Here is a 22,816-nt window from a genome sequence, read left to right on the forward strand (position 1 = left end):
GAAAACATAGGGAATCATTAAACGAATACACAGAACCTGGTAGTTAGGCAGACACACGTTGCGATCAACTATATTTATTTTGGTGATCAGTTGCTTTAAGGCGCGGCATAAAGCCCGGATTCTAATATCTGAACAAAATTCCCCCTCAACCAAGCTTACTATTGTGGATTAATAGATAAATATATTTCAAGTTTACCAAATTGTAGAAAAAGTTGATAGGCAGTTTGATTCGTTTCGCTTTGGATGTTTGCCATAAGATAAGTTAGCACATTGCAACAAGTGCGTTACCCCTTTAAAACTGTTTAAAAAATCCAATTTTCGAAAGAGCTGAAAGTAGATTCGACCCGATCACTACACTAATTGCTCATTAGCTAGCAGTCTTTATGTTCATCAAGGAACCTTACACAGTGGCTGGGCGAGGTCGAACGTAGAACCAGCGCGACACCCTGGTAGACGACAAATGGTTCTCTCGAACGTTGTCTCCCTGTGAGAGCTACTGGAAATTATAGAATCGTTCTCCTAATATTTTCCGGGCGAGGGCTGACGATTATAAATACCAAGTAAGAGCCGTATTGAGAATAGAAATCATCAGGCCTTTCATCTCCTAGCCACTAGGACACTGGAATCATCCGCCGACCAAAAGGAAATGCGATTGCAAATGTGTTCGCCGTTGGGTCGAACTATTCTCTCGCCCCTTCTTCTAGTTACGGTAGATTCCAACGGAGGATCGTAGTTATTTAGTGGGTGCTGGATCCTGCTCCTGCGCTGCAAGCTGTCTGTAGTGGTGGCGCTGCGACGATTCATGAAAACCTATAGGGATTTTTATGAAAATTCAACAACATGTCACAGGTTAGTGCAGAGAGGGCAAACGCTTGTACGCAGATGCGTCAAGTAATGGCGCTGCTCGATTTCACAACATGTCCTTGGAGAAATTCGCTGGTTGGCATTGACAAAATAACACTTGCTATTGCGAAATGAAAAACATTGTGGATTCGGCCTGCTTGCCAAATCAAAATGTTACAGGTGCCCATTAAAATTCACTTTGCATTATTTATATACTGAACAATGAAACGATCTCGAACAAAATATAAAAGTTCAATGTTAGATATTATATTTGGATTTCAATGAACAACGCGAATGCTAGTTCTGTGAAATAAATAAGTGATGCAATAAAGTACATCGTGAACCTAAAGTCTTTCTATGGAAAGCAAATCAGAAAATTTTAACCTGTACTTGCATATTAGAAATTCATGTTTCTATACCTGCTTTTCGATGAGCGTATGGGGCTGTAACAAATGCCAGATACCGCGAATATGAAAGCAGTTTATTTGTAATCATGAACCAAAACATGTTTGTTGAACGGAGGTCCTGTAGATATTTCGATGGTCTATACATTTTCCACCTATAGTAGACAAAAACATTTCGAATGGCCAACGAGATGTAGCCTTTTTAAATTTATTTTAATTCATAGTGATGCATCCCACTAGGGGCCATTACTGAGAAAGATTTATTTTTGTTTATTCGCGTCTCAATCGAGACAGCAAGAACAAAATGAAATAATGTGCAGAGTGCTCCGTTGCATTCATGTGCCTTCTTTAATTGATTAGGTCAAATTTGAAGAGTTCTGTGATGATTTTTCGAAGCAAAGATGGGTATTTATTTTAAACTGCCGATTAATTGGGTTCGATACTTTTTGGATTCGCTGGATCGTCATAATGTGATCTGTCATATGTTACGTTGTATGTGAGTGTACGTGGGCTATAGTATTTAGAATACGCGTCTATACACCTAATACCTTAATGTCAATGACTTGTAGGTCGTCGCCTGCCTCCATGAGGTAATGAACCTTCCGTTCCCTCATACTTATCGATGAGGCGCGTAGTAGCCGACTGCCATACCGCCTCTCGGAATTGGCACAGCGGCAAAGTCAACGTCTGGATCTGCTTTTTAGTAAAGTGCGAAATTTAGCCCGATTCAATTCTGCAACACATGTTATATGTCTATTGCCACCTTTGAATGGTTGTTAGTTTACTCCTCTGCAAAGACGACCAGTTAGAGGTTATTTCACATAGTTAATACGCGAGCTGCTCAGTGGGTTCAAACAACTAAGCCGAGCCTTTTTCGTTAATGATCTGTAGACATTCAAACGGCGTTTGTGTGCATCTGCATAACTGACAGCACTTCTCTTATCATCTCTGTGTCAACAGAACTGAAGCCGTACTCTATTGAGCACCGTTCGTAAGAGGCAACTAGCAGTAGCGGTCTGTTTCTGAAACTCTGCACTGTAGAGAGATAGATAGCCGAGCTAGTTTCTGTGTTAAGTAGAGTAGGGAGATATGAATATGATTTGCAAACAAAGAACTTGTGGTTAGACGCATAAAAGGCTGTTGTTTGATATCCGAAGTTATCCTAGCAAAAATTCGGATCTTTGCAATCTTTGCTTATCACTGTTAGTTAATAAGATGTTAATTGTTTCTCGACTCACAGGTTCAGCTTGGGCAAAATTGTCGGAATCTTATAGCACTTACTAAGCTTGGCGTATGTTCGAAAGTGGCTATGATTTCTGGTGATCTCCTATGAGTGGTATAAACATGTCAAGAGACACCATTGAATAATTTATACTGTATGCAAAGGGCCTTGGAAAAACCACATGGCCATCGCGATGCTTGTGCGTCTCGTCCCTTATATGCCTGCCCGCAACAAAAAGAAATAGGTATAATAAAATTTTTCTTTGGAATAACGATGGATTGTTTTTTTAGTTTGAAGCAGAAAAAACTCCAAAGAATGGTTTCAAGGATCCTTATAAGGAACAGATTGACGTCCTTATGCCAGGCCTTGAAGACGAATGGAAAAATCAGGCCAAGCGAAATAACAAGATGACGGAAGAGATTCGAACGCTTCTATCTATTTCGGATAACCCATATATTGTATGTTTGGATGCCATGCAATGTTGCTGGGAATTCTCGAAGAGTCGGGCTGGACAAACGCTATGTCATCAATTTCTTCAGGCAAGTATATAGTGTATATTATAATCTCAACTATACTTTAACTTTTAGCATAATAGTGATTGTTTTGTATAGTCCGCACCGTGTAGTAGAGGCGAATATAATCCACACTATACTTCGTCATTGTACTAATAGGTATGGCCAATGCTAACTATGTATGGCTTGATCGAATTTTTCCTAAAGTATCATATCACTACACGTCAGAGCCATGTGCAAAGATTTTGCTTATGGATCATTACCCATCTATGAACACAAAAATGACGCTGTCACCTAGTTCACATCTTTTGCACAACGAGCCGCCATACACAAAAACGGGAGGCGTATGTGCGGCGTCAAACAGTATCTCATCTACACGAAATAAATGTTGTGCTCACAAGTGTAGATCTTACCATACCAACAATGGTGAACGTTCGTGGTAGCTTAGAATATTATCCCATAAGATTCAATAAAATTAAGTAGCACATATCTTACAATAGCTTGGTATCATGTCGCACGCAATTTGAATCATTTATTAAGTCGTATTAATTAAATACCGGAGAGTCCTTTAACAAGTGATGACACATAAGTTTGAAACCATCAAGTTAAGAGGTAGGGTAGCCTCGTTAGAATTTCAATGCATGTTAGTTGAGGCAATTCTCTTGCGGCCATGACTTTGTAATAATTTAAATAAATCAATGCATGTCAGGTATGTACCTTAGACACTTAGCACCATGCATAGATTTAGTTCTTACGGAAGACGTTACGGAGACCCTGACATTTTCAACTCTCATAGATATTTGTGTTTTTATATTAACAAGTGTATTTGGCAAGTTCTTGTCAGAGGTAAACTTAAAATAATGCTCTCTTCGATTTTTATACACTATCTATACAGGTAATATTAGAGCTCCGTCAAGTAAACGATCCATCTGTAAGTGTCGATAAACTGACGGACGAGGTCAAAATGACGGCACTTGATACGATCATCAAACAGGCAAATCAGTCACTGGTTGATCTCACTTGCAAAACATTCTTGATCGATCGATCATGTGCAACAATATTTCGGCCTGTTGTGACGGACCTAATTGCCAAAAAATTCTTTGTTGAGGTAAGTGAATGGAGATTAGGTAGCTTCCTACGTTTTACGTATGAAAGAAGTGCCGAAAATTACGAGTGTCGCTTTAAGGTTGTAAAGCAATCCCGAGGCAGTCGGTTGATAACATAAAATTTGAAACATAATGGCAAGAATTGCATTTTGTAATATGTGCCACATTCAAGAGGCATCTATCACAGTCTGAAACGACTACACCGGATACGGATGAGTTTATGATATCCTATACAGAATGATGTGAATAGAAATTGGGATTCCAAGTATTAATGAAATCGGGTACGGGCTTTTATATAAACTAGCACGTAATACAGCATCACATAAGTTCCAGTAAAAGCTCTAAAATGAGAAGGAAACCGGTACGTAGAAACTGTTTGGTTTGCAGGTGTAACATCCGTAGAGCTTTAACCTTTCAGTGATTCGATATTAGCCTTTGATCTGCTTTGGCATAACCCTACTTTTCGTTCTCCATCGCCGGTATCTGCAACTGACAGCCATATGGATATGTCTGGCTCTGAAAAGCTTTTGTAATTGAGCACAAAGTTGACAGTCTAATGTTTATGTTTTTGTTTTATAATTAACAGGCGGCAAGCGTAGTGAATCAGTTAGGGTTGCGCGAAGAGTTTGTTGAAGGTTTGGCTATACCATTACTTCTGCTGGACAAAATTCCATTGCTCGAAGCATGCCTTGAGGGAGTGCCTGAAGTACAGAAGGCTGTCATTCGGGGATTCGATGATGTTTTTGAGGATTCGAATAAAATGCAGGGAATAATTAAAAAGTAAGTGATATTATTATTCTTGTTATTATTATTAATGAGCGTTAAAAATGTATTCATCAATTTCAAATACATATATCCCAATTTCGTACAATATTCTGTCACTTACTTAGATTCTCGTTTTGACTTTTCAAGACTTACTCTCAAGACGGATAAAAAGGGAGACCAACATTTATGGAAGATGATGTCTAAACTGATGACTCGGCTATTGAAAAAGTATGGACTGCCAGCTGATCTATGCCCACGTCTACAGCTTAGCCGAAATAGAATTACCCTTCGTTACATGCTGCATAAAAAGTATCGCGATCGAGACGTTGCCGAGTCCTCGTGGCGCGAAATGGTTTACGATCAGGTCGGTCAAATGGCCACTTGTACAAAGTACAAGCAGGGACGTTGTGCTAAGTGCCCCTTTATTTGATGGTGCTATGTTACTTTATCGTCGTTTAAGTTAAGTTACCCAAATAATCGATAAGGTGATGATTATCCAGATTTATGCACTTATATTCTTAACAAATTATTTGATTCAAACCTCAGTATGATGACGTTGTTACTGAGAACGTTAATTCGACGTGTATTCGTGGTGCCCGGAGTATACCCAGTGAATGGCGAACATAATTATCTCCTTTGCCATAGCTTGTTTTTGCCATAATTTGTTGATTCAAAGCTACACATTCTTTTGCCATAATTTGTTGATTCAAAGCTAACATGTGTCTCGTTGGCCTACAGGTGTCCAATTTCCGCGTACTTCACACTGAACTTATGCGCGAACTGGTGAACTACGACGATCTGAAGACCGCTCACTTCTTCGCTCTGAAACTTGGCCTACCTCGGAACCTCTATCCGGGCAGATTGCATGAATACGTCAGATCGTTACCACCCGGAGCTCCGTCTCCGCTGGAAGAAAACGAGTCTGTGAACAATAATTATCGTAATAACGATGAGCGTGCCGGAAACTATCTGCAACTCACCCTGGGATCGGATCAGGTGAGGACAAAGAGGTTTTGTGGGAGAGACAACACAATAAAAAAATAATTAAATTACATATTGAGTTTGTTATGTGTCGCAGTTGCGTTAAAAAATAATGATTAGCCAGGTATATCTGAGCATCCCACGCTAACCATTGCACTTACGTAACTATTGTATTTCATCTTTATGCAGATCAATATGGTGCAAACAAGAGACGAATTTTTGTCAGCTGTAAAAATGCTTTCTGAAGCGCCCTTGATCGGTGTCGATGCCGAATGGAAACCTGCGATGGGTTTTATGCAACAAACACGACTTTCACTGCTTCAAATGGCGACTCACGAAAGAGCGCTTCTGTTCGACGTATTGGCGCTGGTCGATGTCATCTCGAAAGAAGATTGGGAGACGTTCTTCCGAAGTGTTTTCGAGAATTCAGATGTCACCATACTTGGTTATGGACTCGCTGAGGATATTATCAAGCTCGAGCGATTAACGACAGTACAGATCGAGAGTCGAAACCTGGTTGATCTTCATTTGGTGCAAGCAGCGCTCATGATCTCGCGGTCTGATCTGATGACACCTAAGGTACCACCGCCACGATCAGGAGCGCCACAGGTATTTTTACGCTAACGCTAAATATTGGCTATGAAAACAAGTTGAAAAAGTTATAGATGAAACCTGTTTTTTGTCGATCCTATACTTAAAATTGGGCGCAACGTTTGAATCAGATGAATATGTCGCTTTACCGAATGCGTACCTTTGACCGTTGATTTTTTATAGCCAAACAACGTTCTAAATTATTTCAATGATGGGTGTACTTTTTAGCATCAACTTGCAATGTTTGGGTTTTCTGTGCTTTACAAGTGAACACCGCAAAACGTCGAAAACCCAAACATGCGTCGTATTCTTTTTAATCTATTGGCTTTTCAGGCGCAGAATACAGGACTCAGTAGACTAACCCAGACTTTGTTGGGCTATCCTCTCGACAAGGCCGAACAATGCAGCGATTGGGAAAACCGACCGCTTCGAACAACGCAGATCAACTATGCAGGTACTCATATAGCACGTAATAATGTCCGTTAATATTTCCGCTAAATAGTCTCGAAACGGTATTATGTAGTAATAAAAGTAATGTAGAACTGATAAGTCATTTAAATACTATTTTTGCTCAATCGTCAAAAGACATTGGCATTTCGTGTTTTCGAGTCCGTATTATTTAAATACGTGTTTTTCTATTTGGACGAATTTCGGACAGCGTTAGATGCGCATTGTCTCCTTATGTGCTGGGACGAGCTGGCGAATCGCTGTCGGCCGGAGAATCTGGCAGAGGTCGTGCAGCAAGCTTTGAAAGAACGTGAACAACCCGAGAATCAGGCAGATGGAAATCAACATTCCCCGCCAAAACAGAGCGCGAACGGACATTATCACCAGGATAACCAACGGCACCATCAAGGTACATAATTCATAACGATACTATAATTGATATAAAAAGGTAAACGCACACACGTGTATTTAGTTTTGTTTGTAGGTAAAAAATCGATCTTTCTACGGACAGGCTGCACAGATTTGGCTTTGTTTACGCAGCAGTTAAGAATAAGGGTACCTTTACCCTAAGCGTAGTCCGTGCACCAGAATCAAAAAAGGGTATACACCAAAAAACCGTCTGAAAGGTGGCAGGTTGCCATTTCGCCTGCTTTGCTTTCGTTAATCCCCTGTATGTGCGCCCTAGCTAGTTTAATCGAGGTTAAATTCTGTTTGCATCTTCGACTCCGTGTCGCATTTATTATGTTTTCTTCTATAATGCGTAGCTGCACATACAGATAGTCGCGGTGCGGGAGCTTTTCGAGGCAGGTCTCGAGGTATAGGCGCCAGACCTGCTGCTCATGCTGCATCTCGTTCTAGGTCGTATCATCATAATCAGTTCCCTTTAGTGGCCAGTCTCGGTGTGGGTTACACGGAACACTCCGCAACAGCCTTTCAACAAGGTGAGAACGGAAATGGGGCCCCACCATGGAGACAAGGCGGTTCTGGGGGATCGACTGCTAAAAATGGAAATTGGCGAAATAACAGACACTCACAGCAGCAGCAGCAGCAGCAGCAGCAACAACAACAGCAAAAACAGAATCAACAAAATCAACCGCAGTATCGCATCGGAGGCAGTCAGGATTGGCGGAACGGAGGCAGTCAGGATTGGCGAAATGGCATCCAGGAAAATAGAAGGTACCCGTCGTTAGCTGGTGGGAGCGGCTACGGAGCAGCTCCAATGGACTATAGCGATGAAGTTGGCGGTCAACAGGTGAGATGACAGTGAACTAAGCAGTGATTGCTTCAAAGAAGAGCGAATTCGATTAGGTTGAGCGCCATCGCGTCTAAAAAAAATATTAAACAAAGTTAACCTGAGATTTTGCTAAACAAACTAGGTCTCCTGTGGACCCTTAAGAAATTTTGAAGTATTATGTCGTTCCTATGGTTACGTTCTCTATATTGAACAGTAATGCTGATAATTATTATTTCGTCGACCTTATTTGTCGATTTCAGGTATGTCGACCTTATTACGGCAATCAGCATCTGGCGCACCAACAGCATCAGCAACACCAACGTTATCAATACACCAACGATGCTGGAGCCAGCTCTGGACAGTACAACGCACACAAATCAGGTAGCGACCGCACTCGGAAAAGTAGCCGTAGGCAAAAAACCTACAAATAACCAACAGTCAACTGAAACTCACTGGTAAACACGCCATGCAGAACAAATCGTTTCTTTAAAAATAACCACGACAACAAAAATTATATCGTATATTCTATAACAATGACCAACTAAGGAATGAACAGACGAAGAAATAAAATCATAAATTAACAACAGCCACAAACAGGGTGCCGCTGGCCTCGATGAAACCGCACCGATTTTCCCCATAAGATGAAGGTATGAGGTTGCGGTAAGAGTCAGCCGGAAAATGAACGCGTTTTTTTTGCTTCATTTTTGAGAATCTGTTTCAAGTACAATAGCCATAAGAACCGCAAAAAATGTAACAAAGGCATATAACATGAAGTGAGCCAGCATAATGTTATTATTATTATTGCTATAATTACTAAGCAGAAGCTAATCGATCAAGAACCTGAACTCTTCAATAATACAACTTGCCTGAACGTGCAAAGTTGACAAAGCTTGTTTGACAAAAAGACGACCCGCTTATCTATGGTCTAAGGTAGAAGAACAAGAGCGATGATGCTACTCCAAACTGGTGACATTTCAGGGGACTTAGGGTTATTAGTGTATACTATACATAAACATATATATATAGCTGCACTGCAAGTGTGATGTAGTGAACTGGATTAGTGGATGTGGCAAGCATTGATTGACTGAAGGCTATCTACTATACCACATTACGTATATGAACACATTCAGCTGATAAATTTACACAGGATCATTTTCTCGATGTCATTTGTGTGTGTGTGTCTGAGTGCAACGTGATCGTGACTTTTTCTGCCTACTTTTGGCGTGATCATGAAAAAAATTTGAGCACATAATAAAAACAAACAATACAAGCTGGTAAATATTCGTGTCAAATTCAAGCCGAATATCTCGTACAATCCAGCAGAGGGTGGATTGAGGGACTTGCTTTCCGCTGTTGTGTGTGGAAGGTTCCTAGAAGCAAATGTCACTGACTGATTTGAGTGACTGACAAGTGGCTGGTAGAATCACTTTTTTTTGGGTCGAAAGTATGCGTTCGTTGCGCTCATACGTCCAGTCGGACTTATTAAGGGCGTATTGATTCCTACTATCTCTGAGACATTTGCCGTAAATGAATCCTTCTTTTCAAGTTGCACATATAAATGTATGTAGAGTTACGTGTAATCTATGCCATTTGATTCCGTTACACATTAATGGGAGATGGAGAAATAAAACAAAGAAAAAATGTTTCATTCTTGTGAATAAGAATGACTATCTGTTCTGTGCTTTTCGCCGATCTCCGCATGTCTTGGTCATCCGAGTAGCGACAACCAGTTTCATAGCTACTCAATAACGTTACTATGTGTTTTGTACAATATGAATACAGATATATATGCTCTCGTGACGTTATAGCAAGTTTATAGATTCATATGGTTATGGTATGATATACAGAAATGTTATGTGGTGAGCGTTGATTGTGATGGTAAGCTCTGCTGGTGCAAAACATATATATCATTTGGAGGATCTATTTGGTGGACTTGTCTAAAATAGCAGTCGAAGGGATTAGAAAAAGTCATTCTAAAAGCGTATCTTATTTAGTAGGGCAGGATGCCCATTGTGATTTATGTAAATTCGTTGTGTTGCTGACATATTTTTGGTGATATTAGTTCTCGGGGCAGTGGCAAGATCTCACCTTTCACTTTGCGAATTATTACGCGTGCATGTGTCTGATCTTTAGGTCTCTGTAGATATTAACAAACGTCGTGGTCTGTAGTCAGCTTCGTTAAAATAGCGTTGCACGTCGCAAGAATGTCCTTCCTCTATGGCACTTTTTTTGCTGCAATATTTTAGCATGGATTAACACTCACACAGAGAAATCTTGTTTGGTTAACAATAGACGGCCGTAGCGGTACAACATCGACGTGTAACAACGCACCATATTATGCGTTTTGTCCCCTAAGTGTATCAGACTGATCGAATTCTGATTGACAGGAATTTCTCAACAGCATTGGTTAGCGTAGTCGTAACTGTGAATTACTATATATCTAAAAATAAAGTTTTTTACTAATATGATCAGTCATATTTTCATGCTAAGCGCGTCATTAAGGCGAAACAGGATGAGGCATACTCGCTCATAGTGTACGTGTCATATATAACTACTGATGATGATGGAGGTGGACTAAACTACCATATACTAGGCCATTTCATAAGTATCTGGATTAAAAAAGAAGATAAATATCTGCTAAAACCATTTGTAAATGTTTGTCTCGCACCTACTTGGGAGCATGAAAGCTGCCCCTGCAGTATGTTGCGAAAGTGACAACCAGGGATAACAAAATAAGCGTCCGAAGCGCTTATCGCTTCAGTATCGTTGTTATATCCTTTTTAAAAAAATGATAAATCTTGGGGTATAAAATGCGAAGTGGTCACTGAAGGCCAGCTATAGATAACAGGGTGACTTTTCAAATCTCAACTATTTCAACTTACACATTATTGTCTTTTCTGTTGTGTGAAAATAGGACTTTTGCCTTTATTATCTCGAGCCTTGCATCAGGTAGCCAATTTTTGGTAAGGAAAGTACGTAGTAAGATAAATAGTCAACCAGGGTCAAAAGTGGCTGGCGATTTTTCGGTGACGTATCTAAATCTGGGTCTAAAATTCAGACGAAAATTGGCAACTGCGGCACCTATTTATGCGCCTATGTATATATAATTCGAAGAGAAAGAAATTTTTCACCATTGGTAAGAGATGAGGTCTCACATATTGTACAAGCTTACTGGCGGTGAGAACCATTTCATATTGTGCTTGACCCATTTTCTGGAATGATAACTGTATTTGGTCTCCTTGAAGATGGCGCATCTTCAGTTGTGATAAGACATCGTCTAAACTTGATGATTTAGTTATAGAAGATTATCAACGATGCAGCAGAAGCTACCTTAAAGTGCAGTCAGGCCAGATTTCATCAATGGAACTTTTCAAACGCTATTTTTTAACAAGAGTAAACATCTTGCTGAGCTACTGCCCCAATACACCATACCTCTACATCTGCACCAGCTGACAGAACGGAATTTGTTGTATGTTTAACTTACCGGAGGAGGGTCCTTTCCAACAGAGAATTAATTACTTATTAATACTAATATAGGCCTGTATTTGTGACCCGCCCCTTGTGACCTGTGTCTACCCAACTTTTTATTAGACCTGAAACTGAGACATGTACAAACTATCGTTTTCATGACGTATTCGAGCGTGAACGTATTGAGAGCATGCGTGGCAGAATCACTTGTGAGTGTGTTACAACAGAGGAACGACATTCCTCGTTCTATTAACTTACTTCTATATTACCATACAAGAACAGCGCGAAACACGGGAACAAGAGCGCTAACTGATAAAACGTGCGGTATAACCGAGCTTTGACAGACTTTTGAGACGAATTCGAACATAGGAAAAAACTCTGGAATAATCAAATGCGTTTTGCATCTATCCAAGGTTACAATCCAAGGTAATATCAGATCGAGAAGCAAATATCACAAAGACAGTTCGACACTAATGTATTCAGTTATATGGAAAAGTTTTTTTAGGTTCTGCGGATTACTGGTATCTTCACTTAGTAAAAAGAAAACATCAACCTGATTTCAACTCGTTGTGTGCGCGCCGGTTCTTTTCACAGTTGAAGCGGCTGGGGAGCTGCGATTTATACTGTACTTGGGCATTCACGACCTACAGTATCTATGTATACCACAAACTGCCGTGCCAAAAAAACACATGGTAAATATTTTTTTTCATCAACACTGTTATAATGATTATAGTATCTGAAAAGAAAAGCGATATTACAAAGGATGGAAAGAAAATAGAACAATTAAATCCTGTATAAAACACAGCACGAAAATGCGTCAGATAAACTTATTTTAATCATTGTTTTGCCATTCTCAAATAAATATTATGGCGTGCATAAATATGGAGCGATTTTCATTGGTTTTTCGCATTTCGGGAAGGGGGTTTGCAGAAGCCAGAAATGCGAGAACGCCATTCGTCGGCAAGCTGAAGGCACATTTGATCTATTTAGATTTTATAGATGTTACAATTTCCGAGATATCGATACTTTTTGCCTTCAAAATGGCGCCTGAAATCTACCTTAAAAAGAGCACCAAAGATTAGTAAAAAATCTTGCACCTTATGGTTTAAGTTGCGCAAACTCTATAAAATAAAAGGGTTTAAACTCTTCTTCCTTCTAAATTTCATCGTTCTCGAGATAAATAGGGCAAATCAGTCGAAAAATTTCCTTAAATTTCCCTCTCTCCTTCTACACATATATATGTTAAGTGATACTGAATCAAGATTTCTATTGCCTGGTACTTGTAAGAGAACCAGTTTCTGTTTGTCAATGCATTGGAAATTTGTTAATTAGCCGGCTAGATATTCAATTAAATTTTTACGCAATTTATGCTAGTTTGGTACGATCTAAAAATACACTGAGGCTCCAGTCTATCCGTTCGCTACAATATAATCTCATTATCGATACGTTGACCCATTTATAATTAACATCTATTAATTATTGCCATTTTTAGCTAACGGAAACGACAACAAAAACATGCAAAAATCATCTGAATGCGTACAAATTGGACAGAAACAAAGGAAATATATATGATGTATAAGAACTACGTGACGAGTGACTTGTATGAAACTTCCAACAATGGACAAATAATGTTATAGGAATTGTAGAAACAAGCGTGTCATTATTATTATTACTATCCTTATTATGGCTAAAGTATGTGCGCGTATTTATATATAATATGTACAAGTTTTCTGAAATTGTCCATTATTTAAAAGTAGGTAAAGAGAGAAAGCAAAAGAGAGATCAGCTTATCTTTTGATGACATTGTTTTTTTACTCAATGTCGATTGCCACGATTCCATGTTTCGTTTTCTGTGCTCTTAGAATAACCTAGAGTTTTAACATTAGCAGTATTTAATTCGTTGGTTTTTCGGGATTCGCTGTTTTTTATTGCGACTGTACAGACATAATAATACTTAAAGATATTAACGACAACTCACAGTAATTTTTTTCCTGTTCTCTTTCCTATATTAATTTATTTTTTATTGTTAACTATTAGTATTAAATGGTGCGCGAACGGAAATAGTACGTTGAATTTTATCGGTGATGCTGCCTACAGCGTGTATGATTCCATTGTAGCTGCTGAATACTGTATGTCTTCATCGGCGCGCTAAGGCTTGGTTGTCTCTCAGATATTGTCTCGATTTAAAATGATTTCCAGTGGACGACTCATAGCCAAACATCTATTAGTGTATGACCTGGTCTCCTTTAAGCATTATCGTCATCATATAAATTTTAATATATATGTCCTCTGGAAGGCAGCATGGGTTTTCCAATGATAATATTTAAAATTTGGGTAGTATACATAAATAATTAATAATGAATAAACGGTATTTTGCTCCAAAAATGTACCCATTATTGTAGCGCAATCACAGCATTACTTTGAGACTAACATTCGATAATTTCTTTATTTACTAAAGCAAACAAATGATTTTAGTTGTTTTTTACTATTTGTTAAGAGCGACTAGGAAGCTATTATACTATATAGTAACAACAATGTTATAAAGAAATTCTGCAAAACGTGTTTAAACGATAAGCATGAACTTTGTAAAAGTCTTCTCGTGTCCAAGACCCAGCAACGGATAGAAAAGCATAGTGGATGAAGACTGCATTTAATTCAATGTTTGAACTCCGATGAAGTGATTACAGACAGGGAAGCATTCCCTAATCCTCAGACCAATGACACATACAAACAGACAACAAAATGGCACAAAAAGACAACATTACCGCTTACGGCGTGTACTGGTTATGCTTTGGCAAGGCAATTGTATGCTGTATCGCAGAGGCATATGATAACGACCTTGTGCAATACCAGGCGAAAACGCGCTTTAGGTCAAGAACAAGCATTGCTTTCGAGAAGAACTTTTTCGTAGCCATGCTTGCTGCCCGACGACCAGACTGCGACAGTTTTCGCTTCAAACATCGCCGTACCATCTTGTCATCTAATGTAACCATATATACAACTATTACTAATATTCATACGACGACTTCTATTATTACTTTATTATTATTTAGGGCGAGGCCAATCGAGGGGCCGACTGGCGGGGAATTGATTGATATTGGTTCAATTTAGCTGTTTATATTATAATAGGTAGGTGACGAGTAATGACGATGTCCATTATGTGGTAACAACTCCTATATAGTTAAATACATTATATATGGTTCGAGTTCGAAATAACGTGGGAGAGAAATAAGTATATATGAATGAAATTTACAATAATAAATGAGAAACACATGATGATGCAAGGACGTGCGGGTCGGAACAGAACCGATTGTGGTGTCATTATATTAGAACCATGCCATGGTGATACAAGTGTGCAGGATCCGTGTACTATGGCCAGATGATCGATACATAATTGATTGATTGACAAATAAAGACAAAAGCTTTGTCGCATAGTTACTATCGTTTAAGGAAATAGTCAACTGTGTTCGTTCGTGTTGTGTCTTTGTATTGACTTATATGCGTAGTTCGAATACATAAAGGATTTGCCAGATAGCAACAAACGATCCAATTGTCCGGTAGCCAAAGATTTATCGTTAACTTATTGGGATACAATAGAAAACTTTGTAATATATTAGTTTAAGCAATGCGCTATCAGTGTAAATCTTAATTTAGCCATAAAGCTCATAATGATAATATTTTCAAATCAACTGAGCGGCGGTAACTTGGTCGCTGCGGGCGGCCGATTGCATTGCGTTTTGCGGATTTAAGTTACTAAAAACAGCACAACGTATTCGTATTCAGATTTGTGGATGCCTGTTTTCCGTGCTATTTTAACCCATTTGCATATGTTTAATACTCTACTTGTTCACAATTTTTTCTTAATCTATCATTCTATTGGCCTACCGCCCTTGTCCCCAAAGCCATTTTTGTTTTTTCGATAAAACCTTGATTTCATTTAATGATATCTATTGACAGTATACTGCCACAATACCACTTGCTATAACCTGTTGGATCGGCATTCTCTAATTACAACGCTTGCTGACCAAAAAATCATACACATGCTTTAACTATATTGTAATTTCAGTTCGATCCGACAGATAACTCAAGTCCTGTTCGCCTATTTGAATTTGCCAAATAGCCTCAATTGAGTTTTGGCCGAGTTAGTTTGCTTATTGCTTCATTGATTTTACTAGTATACGATGTAGCGAGATTTGTTTTATGCTTCTGTTGTTCTGTTTGTTTCTCTCAGTTTCTGATTTTTCTCACCATTTTTTTTTTTCGCAGGAAACTTGGAGTGTCGCCACTTTATACGTCTAAGTAGGAGGAACTAGCATCGTCTCTCAAGGAGTCTAGTAAGAGCGGCCCTTGAACTAATCCAGAAGGGATAATCGAATGTCGTCCTTTTTGATGTTTTGGTAACAGAAGCAAATTGGTGTAGATCAGATAGGGGTCAGCATCTTATTACCTTCGTTTAACGAGTACGCATACGAAGTGTCCGAGCTCGAGCTGATCAGATCAGGCTGCCAGATTTAGCACAAGACAGGCTTAATCAAACATATGTGTAACTGTTTAAGTAGGCATAATCAAAGTACTAATTAAGGATGTGGAAAACAAGTAAGTTAATTTATTCGTACTAGGATGGTTTAGAAGTTCCAGTGTTTATGGGCGACTGAATCGCTTCTCCATTTAGTATATACGACATAATTATTATAATTTGGGATAGATTTTCGCTCCCCTTCTTGATTCTGCTAGACTAAGACACAAGGATGTGAGGGATAAACTGGAAATCGTTTTTACTTTTCACCTCTGTTAAATGCTCTGATTAAGGTTCAGCATTTTTGGTGTTAACGAAAATTGTAGCAAACTTTATTTTCATAGACATGATTATGTAGAGTGTTGCGGACAACACTGCATACCGCAATACACTTCCCCATTACAAAAAAAACCATGGTCCCCTCTACGAACTTCCACGAGAAAAACGACAAATAGCGTGTACGGCATAGACATTTGATTCGTTTTTTTTTGGTTCTGAACAGTGTCTCACTTTGCCTACCCTCGGATGTTTTCAAGTGGCTATCAGCATCCACCAAAGGTACATACAAAACCAGGTTGGATCGCTTCGCTAAACACAATTTCAAGAAGCTGTGATATACTGTGCAAGAATGGACTACTTCGTTCGATGAGTGTGGGAGTCTTCTAGTGTCCGTAACGAGATATTATTTGACCGGTACTATTATAAATAAATAAATAAATAAACTGATGGTATTCTATTCGATTTTATGCCGATGCAAGGTTCTGCGGTTATGCATCTTCGAGGATAAGGAGGTGTTTGAAAATGAAACGAAAACGTGCGACCGAAAGTTGTGATGGCCTAAATTGACTGAACACGTTGTTCTCAGTATTTAGATTGTGTTTGTTTGTTTGACTCTGTCCCGTGTTGATGAAATTATTGTTAAGTCTAACTAGTTAATCTGTGACCAATATGATTTATATGACAATGAACTTGCCCCGGAAAGTTTTAGCCGTTGGGCATAGCCGATTGTGCGGATCTGCTATGTTAATATTGTGCTAAATTTTGTAGAAAGGATACATGTTGGTTTTTGTTACTGTGTTTCGAAGCAAGAGGTCACTGTTATGATTGCGTTGTGTACATTGAATTCGGTTAACCGAGGTAAGATTTTGTTTTCAGAAACAACAACGTACACCATCCGTCGAAGAAATATATTATACGGCTTAGTTTGAGTAACGCACGGTCAGCGATGCCTGACAACTCTGACCAAGAATATATATAGGTATGGAGAAAAAGACTAGCGAAAAAATAATGTATGTGATTGGTCTGGTCAAAGTTTGTCGAATTCCAGACCTCAGAGTTCTAACGTTCGATCCAGCCGGAAAAAGGTAATAAAGCAATAAAGGCACAATAAATTTTATTGATAAGCAAAAAAGTAAGAAATCAGTGCGGGGAGGGTGGGATGAATCCTCTGACAGAGTTTGTTTGCGTATCCTTAATCAAAACGAATAGGGTGCGCGAAAGACTACGTGCAATTAAGAACGAAAACGTTCATTGCTTATAATTGATGAATGTTACTTAGAAGGACGATCGCTTTATAAATGAGTGATACGGATGAGCGGGACATGTAGGAATACGATCGCAGAGTGAAGCACGACATTACATTTATATATTAAGCATCATTAATAATAAAGTTGTAGTCTCCATCAACGTACGTAGTGTCGTCATTATTTTGAAGGATCTTGCTTTCAAAGCGTTTAGCACAAAAGCAGTTTTACTATAGCATTAGGAATAGTAGTCCGAATATATGCAGCATATTCAATTAGACGTTCTCTCGCCAAAACCTCGTTGTTTAGAAATGTGTCTTGTCCCAACTATAAAAGGATTCGGGTCAGCTTTTTTAGACAGACCCCTAATAAATCAAATTTAAGTCAAATGAGTGCAAAATAGATTGAAATTACATTCATTTGATTTACGCAAAGTGTTTGATGAAGGAATAAATTTTCTAATCGATGGAATCTGTCTTAGTTTCATCCTGGCAGTACTTTCTTCTAATTTTCAACTCTGGAATTGTTTAAATACTGCTGCGGAAGCCACAGTCTCCATTTGCATGTTTTTCCGTCGGCGTTAGTGATAGCTTTTATTCTCAGTATACTTATTAATCCACCCGTCCATCATATTTTGACCTAGGAACTTCCTTAGGCATAGGTAAAGCTTGCTGTACTCTTTTGAATAACGGTAATGACTTGTTGAAAAAAATCGGTTTCCAAAGTCTTACTGGACCATCATACATATTATAATTGCGTATTAAAGAAAATTACTGCTTTTTCCACGGACCAGATTACTAATGTGGTCTTAACTAGGCTTTGAGAACGCTGTGTCGCGTTCGCGAGAAGTCGCGTTATTGGCATAAATAAAATCATAGAATTAAGCTATACAGAACTTAGCTGGATAGTTGGCCTTCTATAGGTATGCCCGTGATGCTTCGGTGGGAGCGTATTCGCCTACAGAGCTTAGTAACTACTTGAGGTGATCTAAATTCGAAACCAAGCGTAGGGCCAAGGTTCTATTTGTACTGGAAGGCAACCGTCTAAAGTATGGTTTAGCTGTGACAGTAACGGACGTAAAAATTATTTCTTAAAAAACCTTATATCAATCAGCCGTAGGTCACTGTCTGAAATATTGTCTGACGCTGATTCCTGACGCAGAACAAGCATTTATTTAAAGGGTTTAAGGTGGAAGTGCAAATTTGGCTGTTAGTTGTCATATCTGACTTTTGTTATGGATCACGAATATCCATCTGCCTATTTAAGTTTTCAGAAAACGCGACAGGTGTAGTACCATCCACGACGATAATTATCGTGGCGCAATAAAAAAAATATAACTAATTTTTGAAGAAGCGTGTCTTTCATACAAAAGTAACATTGAAATTGGCCCAGCCTAAAAGAGCTCGCACAAATCGCAGAGAAATAATCTTCTAATTAAGTTTTAGCGTCATATACGTTAGAATTTATCGGTAACATTCAGTGGGCTAAGTCTAAATCGGCCTCGTGGATTTAGCGGGCTATCTATAGAGTAATCCTTATCTTGTATAAATTGCCTATAAGCTGCTGTAATTGGTATTCAAAACAAATCTCTAGGCGATGCCTGTTGCACTCCTACTATAGCTTATCATCAGCGTAAGTTAATGTTACAGAATGTAGATCTTTCTGTGAGATTCTTCCGCTTATATGTTATATAGGGGACAAGTAGCGGTACGGGGCTTTGCTGCGCCCCCGTTCCTTTGAGCCAGATCGGGATTTCGACAAGTCTAGGTGTGAGAAGTGTTGTTCGATGTTTAGTCCGACAATAGGCCACCAGTAGGGCGCTGCTCTTATGGCTGCCTTGGTTAGGATCAAATGCGCTAGATGAAAATTACAGTTCTATCAGTTGGGAAAATATTCTTTATATTCTAAATCATTCAATGTTTAAGATACTCGCAAAATTTAAAGGGTTTCAAAAATGTCCACGTTAATTCATAGAGAGTGAGTGCATTGAGCACTAACCTAATTTAGCTATATATCAGATTGAGACCTTAGTAATACGTTTGTCTCCACTCATTGCTTCTACCTAGGATTTCCTAAAAACGACACGGTGTTTTAGCTGCATATTAGGTTTATTTCCAATAACTATTTACGAAGAGAAGGCTTTCTTTCATATGGTCATGTACACAATCATTGTTATTCAACAAAGGTATTAGAGTTACTCGCTTAAAGACCATTATTTTAAACTCATCATTTATTGTATAGCAGGTTATCAAAGCAGGTTTATCCGATGTGTGCTGAGTGGAAGAGTTCATGCAAGTCTGTGTCCAGGTCAACGTTATGTTGGTCCAAAATGCTTTCAGCTCAGCTTCAAGCTGTTGGCCCATTTTAGTCACCCAATTGAGCTAGTTTTGATTTTGTTTCTATTTCTTCCCTACCTAACTGAACCATATCACGGCCGCAGTACTTGACAGGACGCGCTAGTTAACCACCAAGCGCGAAAAATACCACCTTCTGTGTTAAGAACATGTATACTGACGCTTTCGTTTAGCTAGTGTGGTATTTTACGTTACTAAATAATTTAACTCTGCACAATAAGGACTCTGCATTATGAGTCGAAGTCGTCCTGGAAAGAGGTTCCAGTAGCGATCTATGAATAGTTTTACTACATCTAATTTGTAAACCGACGTGGGCACTGCTCCACAACCAGTAATGCGCTTACATATATGTCTGCCTATGCCTGTATGAGTGTCTCAACTAGTGCTCACATTAGTATCTTAAGAGAAATGCAACTCTATCGAAGACGTAAAAGCTATCTCTGAGGTATCTATCTCACGCGCATCGTTTTTCAGACGGACACGGTCTGTCTTTTCAGTAGATTCTCGGCCGTTTGAACTGATCAATAAATGTGGCAATCCAAAAGTTGCTCCGATAGGGGAAGATCAATCAAGGTCTTAATCTGTAGTTACGTCATAAATGACTCATTCATATTCGTCCAATGCATCTACTGCTCGCAAATAGGAGTTAGCTCTGCTAAGCACAAGTTGTTAATTGCACCACGTTTGCATCAGCGTTCGCAACCGTGTGATTCATTAATAATCCTAATTTGGAATTTAGTAACAAAAAAGGACCATATCTTCCATTATAATCCTGCGTAGTAGAACTCCACGTGTATACCATATAGATCATACAATTGATTGACATATAGCTAATGGGGAAGGGATAACTTCGAGTCAACTGGTACGAACCAAACAAATGACCCCCCTTGAAATATGCACGCTAGAAAGAGTCAGCATTCACAATGTAAAGGCGCAGTGCTAAACATTCAGTTTTACATCTAGTCCTGCGATTAGATGCTGTCTCAGACAATGGGATATAGTATGGTGAACTGCGACTGGACCATAATAACAGCACAGTAAAGGTTTTATCATGATAAACGCATGCTGTCCTCATTTAACGTTAAATTAATAAATTCACATCACGTTACTATATAATATTGCCGCTATTGATTTAGCAAATCATTCAATTTAGATAGCCTAATGAGGATGCAAGCTCTTTGTCCTCGGTGGCTTCTCACTGATTCATCTTCATTGCTAGGTGCTTAATTTGGCATTGTTAGGCAGCCGGCCTCAGGCCACATAAACTTATTGAACAGATAACTGGGGTATCCGTGAAGCTCGAAGTACTGAAAATATTAGGCGTTTTAAGAATCGTGATCTTCGTGATGCGAGGTTCCTGGTGGCGGTCTATACGTCGCCGGGATGTGGGCCGGGTTTCGCTGCTGGGACAGGTAGTCTTCTAACGAAGCAGTCTGCGAGCCTCGACGCTGCCTGGAATAACCACGACAAGATTCGAGGGACAAAATAGATTGTAGTAAAATTTAATAGGTGGTATCGTATAATGAGGATGCTTTAATGCGCAGTAAATGTTATTGGATCATTTTGACCTCATGGTCTATTTAAAACAATCTATTATTGCCAATTGTGATAATTTGATAGCTATAAAAAAAAAATAAAACGGGAAGTATCGCAGAAGAATCAGGAGTTTTTTCAACGCTGCTTCACGAGGTTACATTTGATTTTGGGAAAGATATTTTACACAGCCAAATAGCTGCAACGTTAAGCTAAGCTTTGTTTCAGCGTGTTTCACCTTCGTGGGATCAGCGTGTTTCTGATCCCACGAAGCACTTACCTTCTTGATCTTGTAATGATGATTCAGTTAAATAGAAGGCTCAGTTATAGATTCTATAGATTTTATTGCAGCTACATGCTCATGCTGAAATAAAAGTGTTCAGACTTTATTCCTCAATAAACAGAACTGTAACGTCAGGTTCCAGGGAGTGTTCCACCAGAAATCATCACTTTTAATGCTGTTCTGAGCTTGTACTATGAAAAAATTACTTAGGACTGCGATTTATAGAGTTCTATTTCTTTCTTAAGAAAGTGAAACTTTTCTATGGAATTTGGAAACATCAAATTGAGACGTCGTATGATTTCTATCTACACTATGGTTATTACGTCATGCACATGCTAATACGTAAGGAAGTTTCTTTCGACTCAGACAGAATTCTCGTCTAATCCGATAGGAGAACTAAAACGGAAAAGAAAGATTTCAAAACTAAAAAGCCCCTATCTACGATGACCCCTGTCTTGTTCACCCGCAGTCAACATTATACGTCGAGATAACGAACAGCTTTCCGACGTGAATGAAAATAGCAACTATGTTTTAAATGCACTTCTTGAACATTCTCGATTCATCAATGTCATCCACGTTAGTGGTCAGTGACTTCGTTTGCTCGCGGTCGTTACCCGGGCTCGAATGATGTTTTGTGCTCCATAGTGGGACTCGGTGGTGGCCAAACCACGTTGCGTCTCCCCACTTGTGGAGAACGAGCAAATGGCGGAGGGGTGGTCATGCTTTCCCGTTCCCTCTGCTGGTTCCAGTTGATATCATGCTTGAAACCCCCGGTTGGTGTCGGGGGCCTTTCGTAATCACGATCGATTGATGATGCTCGTGGGGGTGGCCATTGATACACCTTCCGGGAGCTGCCGTGGAACGAGTCTGCAAGAACGATGATGATCCGGCCAGATAGCACCAGAGAGCGTAGATGGCCCGACAAGTACAGTTACCCGGCAATACGAAAAGCGGCTCCGTTAGATTCAATTATCGACAACACCACCTCACCGAAGGCATCCACGGCACGGCAACAAGGACTCGAGTTAATATAT

At 39.2% G+C, this 22,816-nt stretch overlaps 2 protein-coding genes across 29 annotated transcripts in view; one reads left to right on the forward strand and one right to left on the reverse strand.

The window, feature by feature from the left end:
* Window positions 1–37: 37 nt before the first annotated feature.
* Window positions 38–17,775, forward strand: LOC111245710 (exonuclease mut-7 homolog). 16 transcript variants are annotated; one of them, XR_015322792.1, is made up of 14 exons: window positions 40–849; window positions 2,760–3,008; window positions 3,877–4,089; window positions 4,674–4,867; window positions 5,000–5,216; window positions 5,591–5,848; window positions 6,023–6,442; window positions 6,758–6,878; window positions 7,083–7,280; window positions 7,636–8,123; window positions 8,366–8,486; window positions 12,070–12,265; window positions 15,840–16,169; window positions 16,592–17,775. XR_015322792.1 is itself a non-coding variant. In XM_086982293.1 (14 exons), exons 1-13 carry the CDS (start codon window positions 841–843, stop codon window positions 15,874–15,876), a joined length of 2,721 nt encoding a protein of 906 aa, XP_086838419.1. In that variant the 5' UTR covers window positions 41–840; the 3' UTR covers window positions 15,877–15,907; window positions 16,592–17,775. The 16 variants fall into 16 exon arrangements, 10 of the variants coding, with proteins under 10 accessions (XP_086838437.1, XP_086838416.1, XP_086838419.1 ...); XR_015322801.1 differs by having other exon boundaries at window positions 15,840–16,004; XR_015322803.1 differs by having other exon boundaries at window positions 15,840–15,970.
* Window positions 17,776–19,701: 1,926 nt separating this feature from the next.
* LOC111249796 (uncharacterized) overlaps window positions 19,702–22,816 on the reverse strand; it is a 40,086-nt gene continuing 36,971 nt past the window's right edge. For 11 of the 13 annotated variants that reach the window (XM_086985325.1, XM_022804129.2, XM_022804147.2 and 8 more), the window contains 2 exons: window positions 22,397–22,649; window positions 19,702–21,418 (listed from right to left, as the gene is read on the reverse strand). In XM_086985325.1, coding sequence (XP_086841451.1) covers window positions 21,292–21,418; window positions 22,397–22,649 — 380 coding nt within the window. In that variant the 3' untranslated portion in view covers window positions 19,702–21,291. The remainder of the gene's footprint in view (window positions 21,419–22,396; window positions 22,650–22,816) is intronic. The other 2 variants (XM_086985348.1, XM_022804177.2) reach the window with 1 other exon arrangement.

The sequence above is a fragment of the Varroa destructor genome, unplaced genomic scaffold (assembly GCF_002443255.2).
Source record: "Varroa destructor unplaced genomic scaffold, Vdes_3.0 BEIS01000001.1, whole genome shotgun sequence".
NCBI lineage: Eukaryota > Metazoa > Arthropoda > Arachnida > Mesostigmata > Varroidae > Varroa > Varroa destructor.

Bases quoted from the DNA above. Each gene is read 5' to 3' on its own strand.
- LOC111245710 (XM_086982290.1), top strand. The intron at 5,849-6,022 runs GTGAGGACAAAG...ATCTTTATGCAG, and splicing joins TCACCCTGGGATCGGATCAG to ATCAATATGGTGCAAACAAG. The intron at 6,443-6,757 runs GTATTTTTACGC...TTGGCTTTTCAG, and splicing joins CACGATCAGGAGCGCCACAG to GCGCAGAATACAGGACTCAG.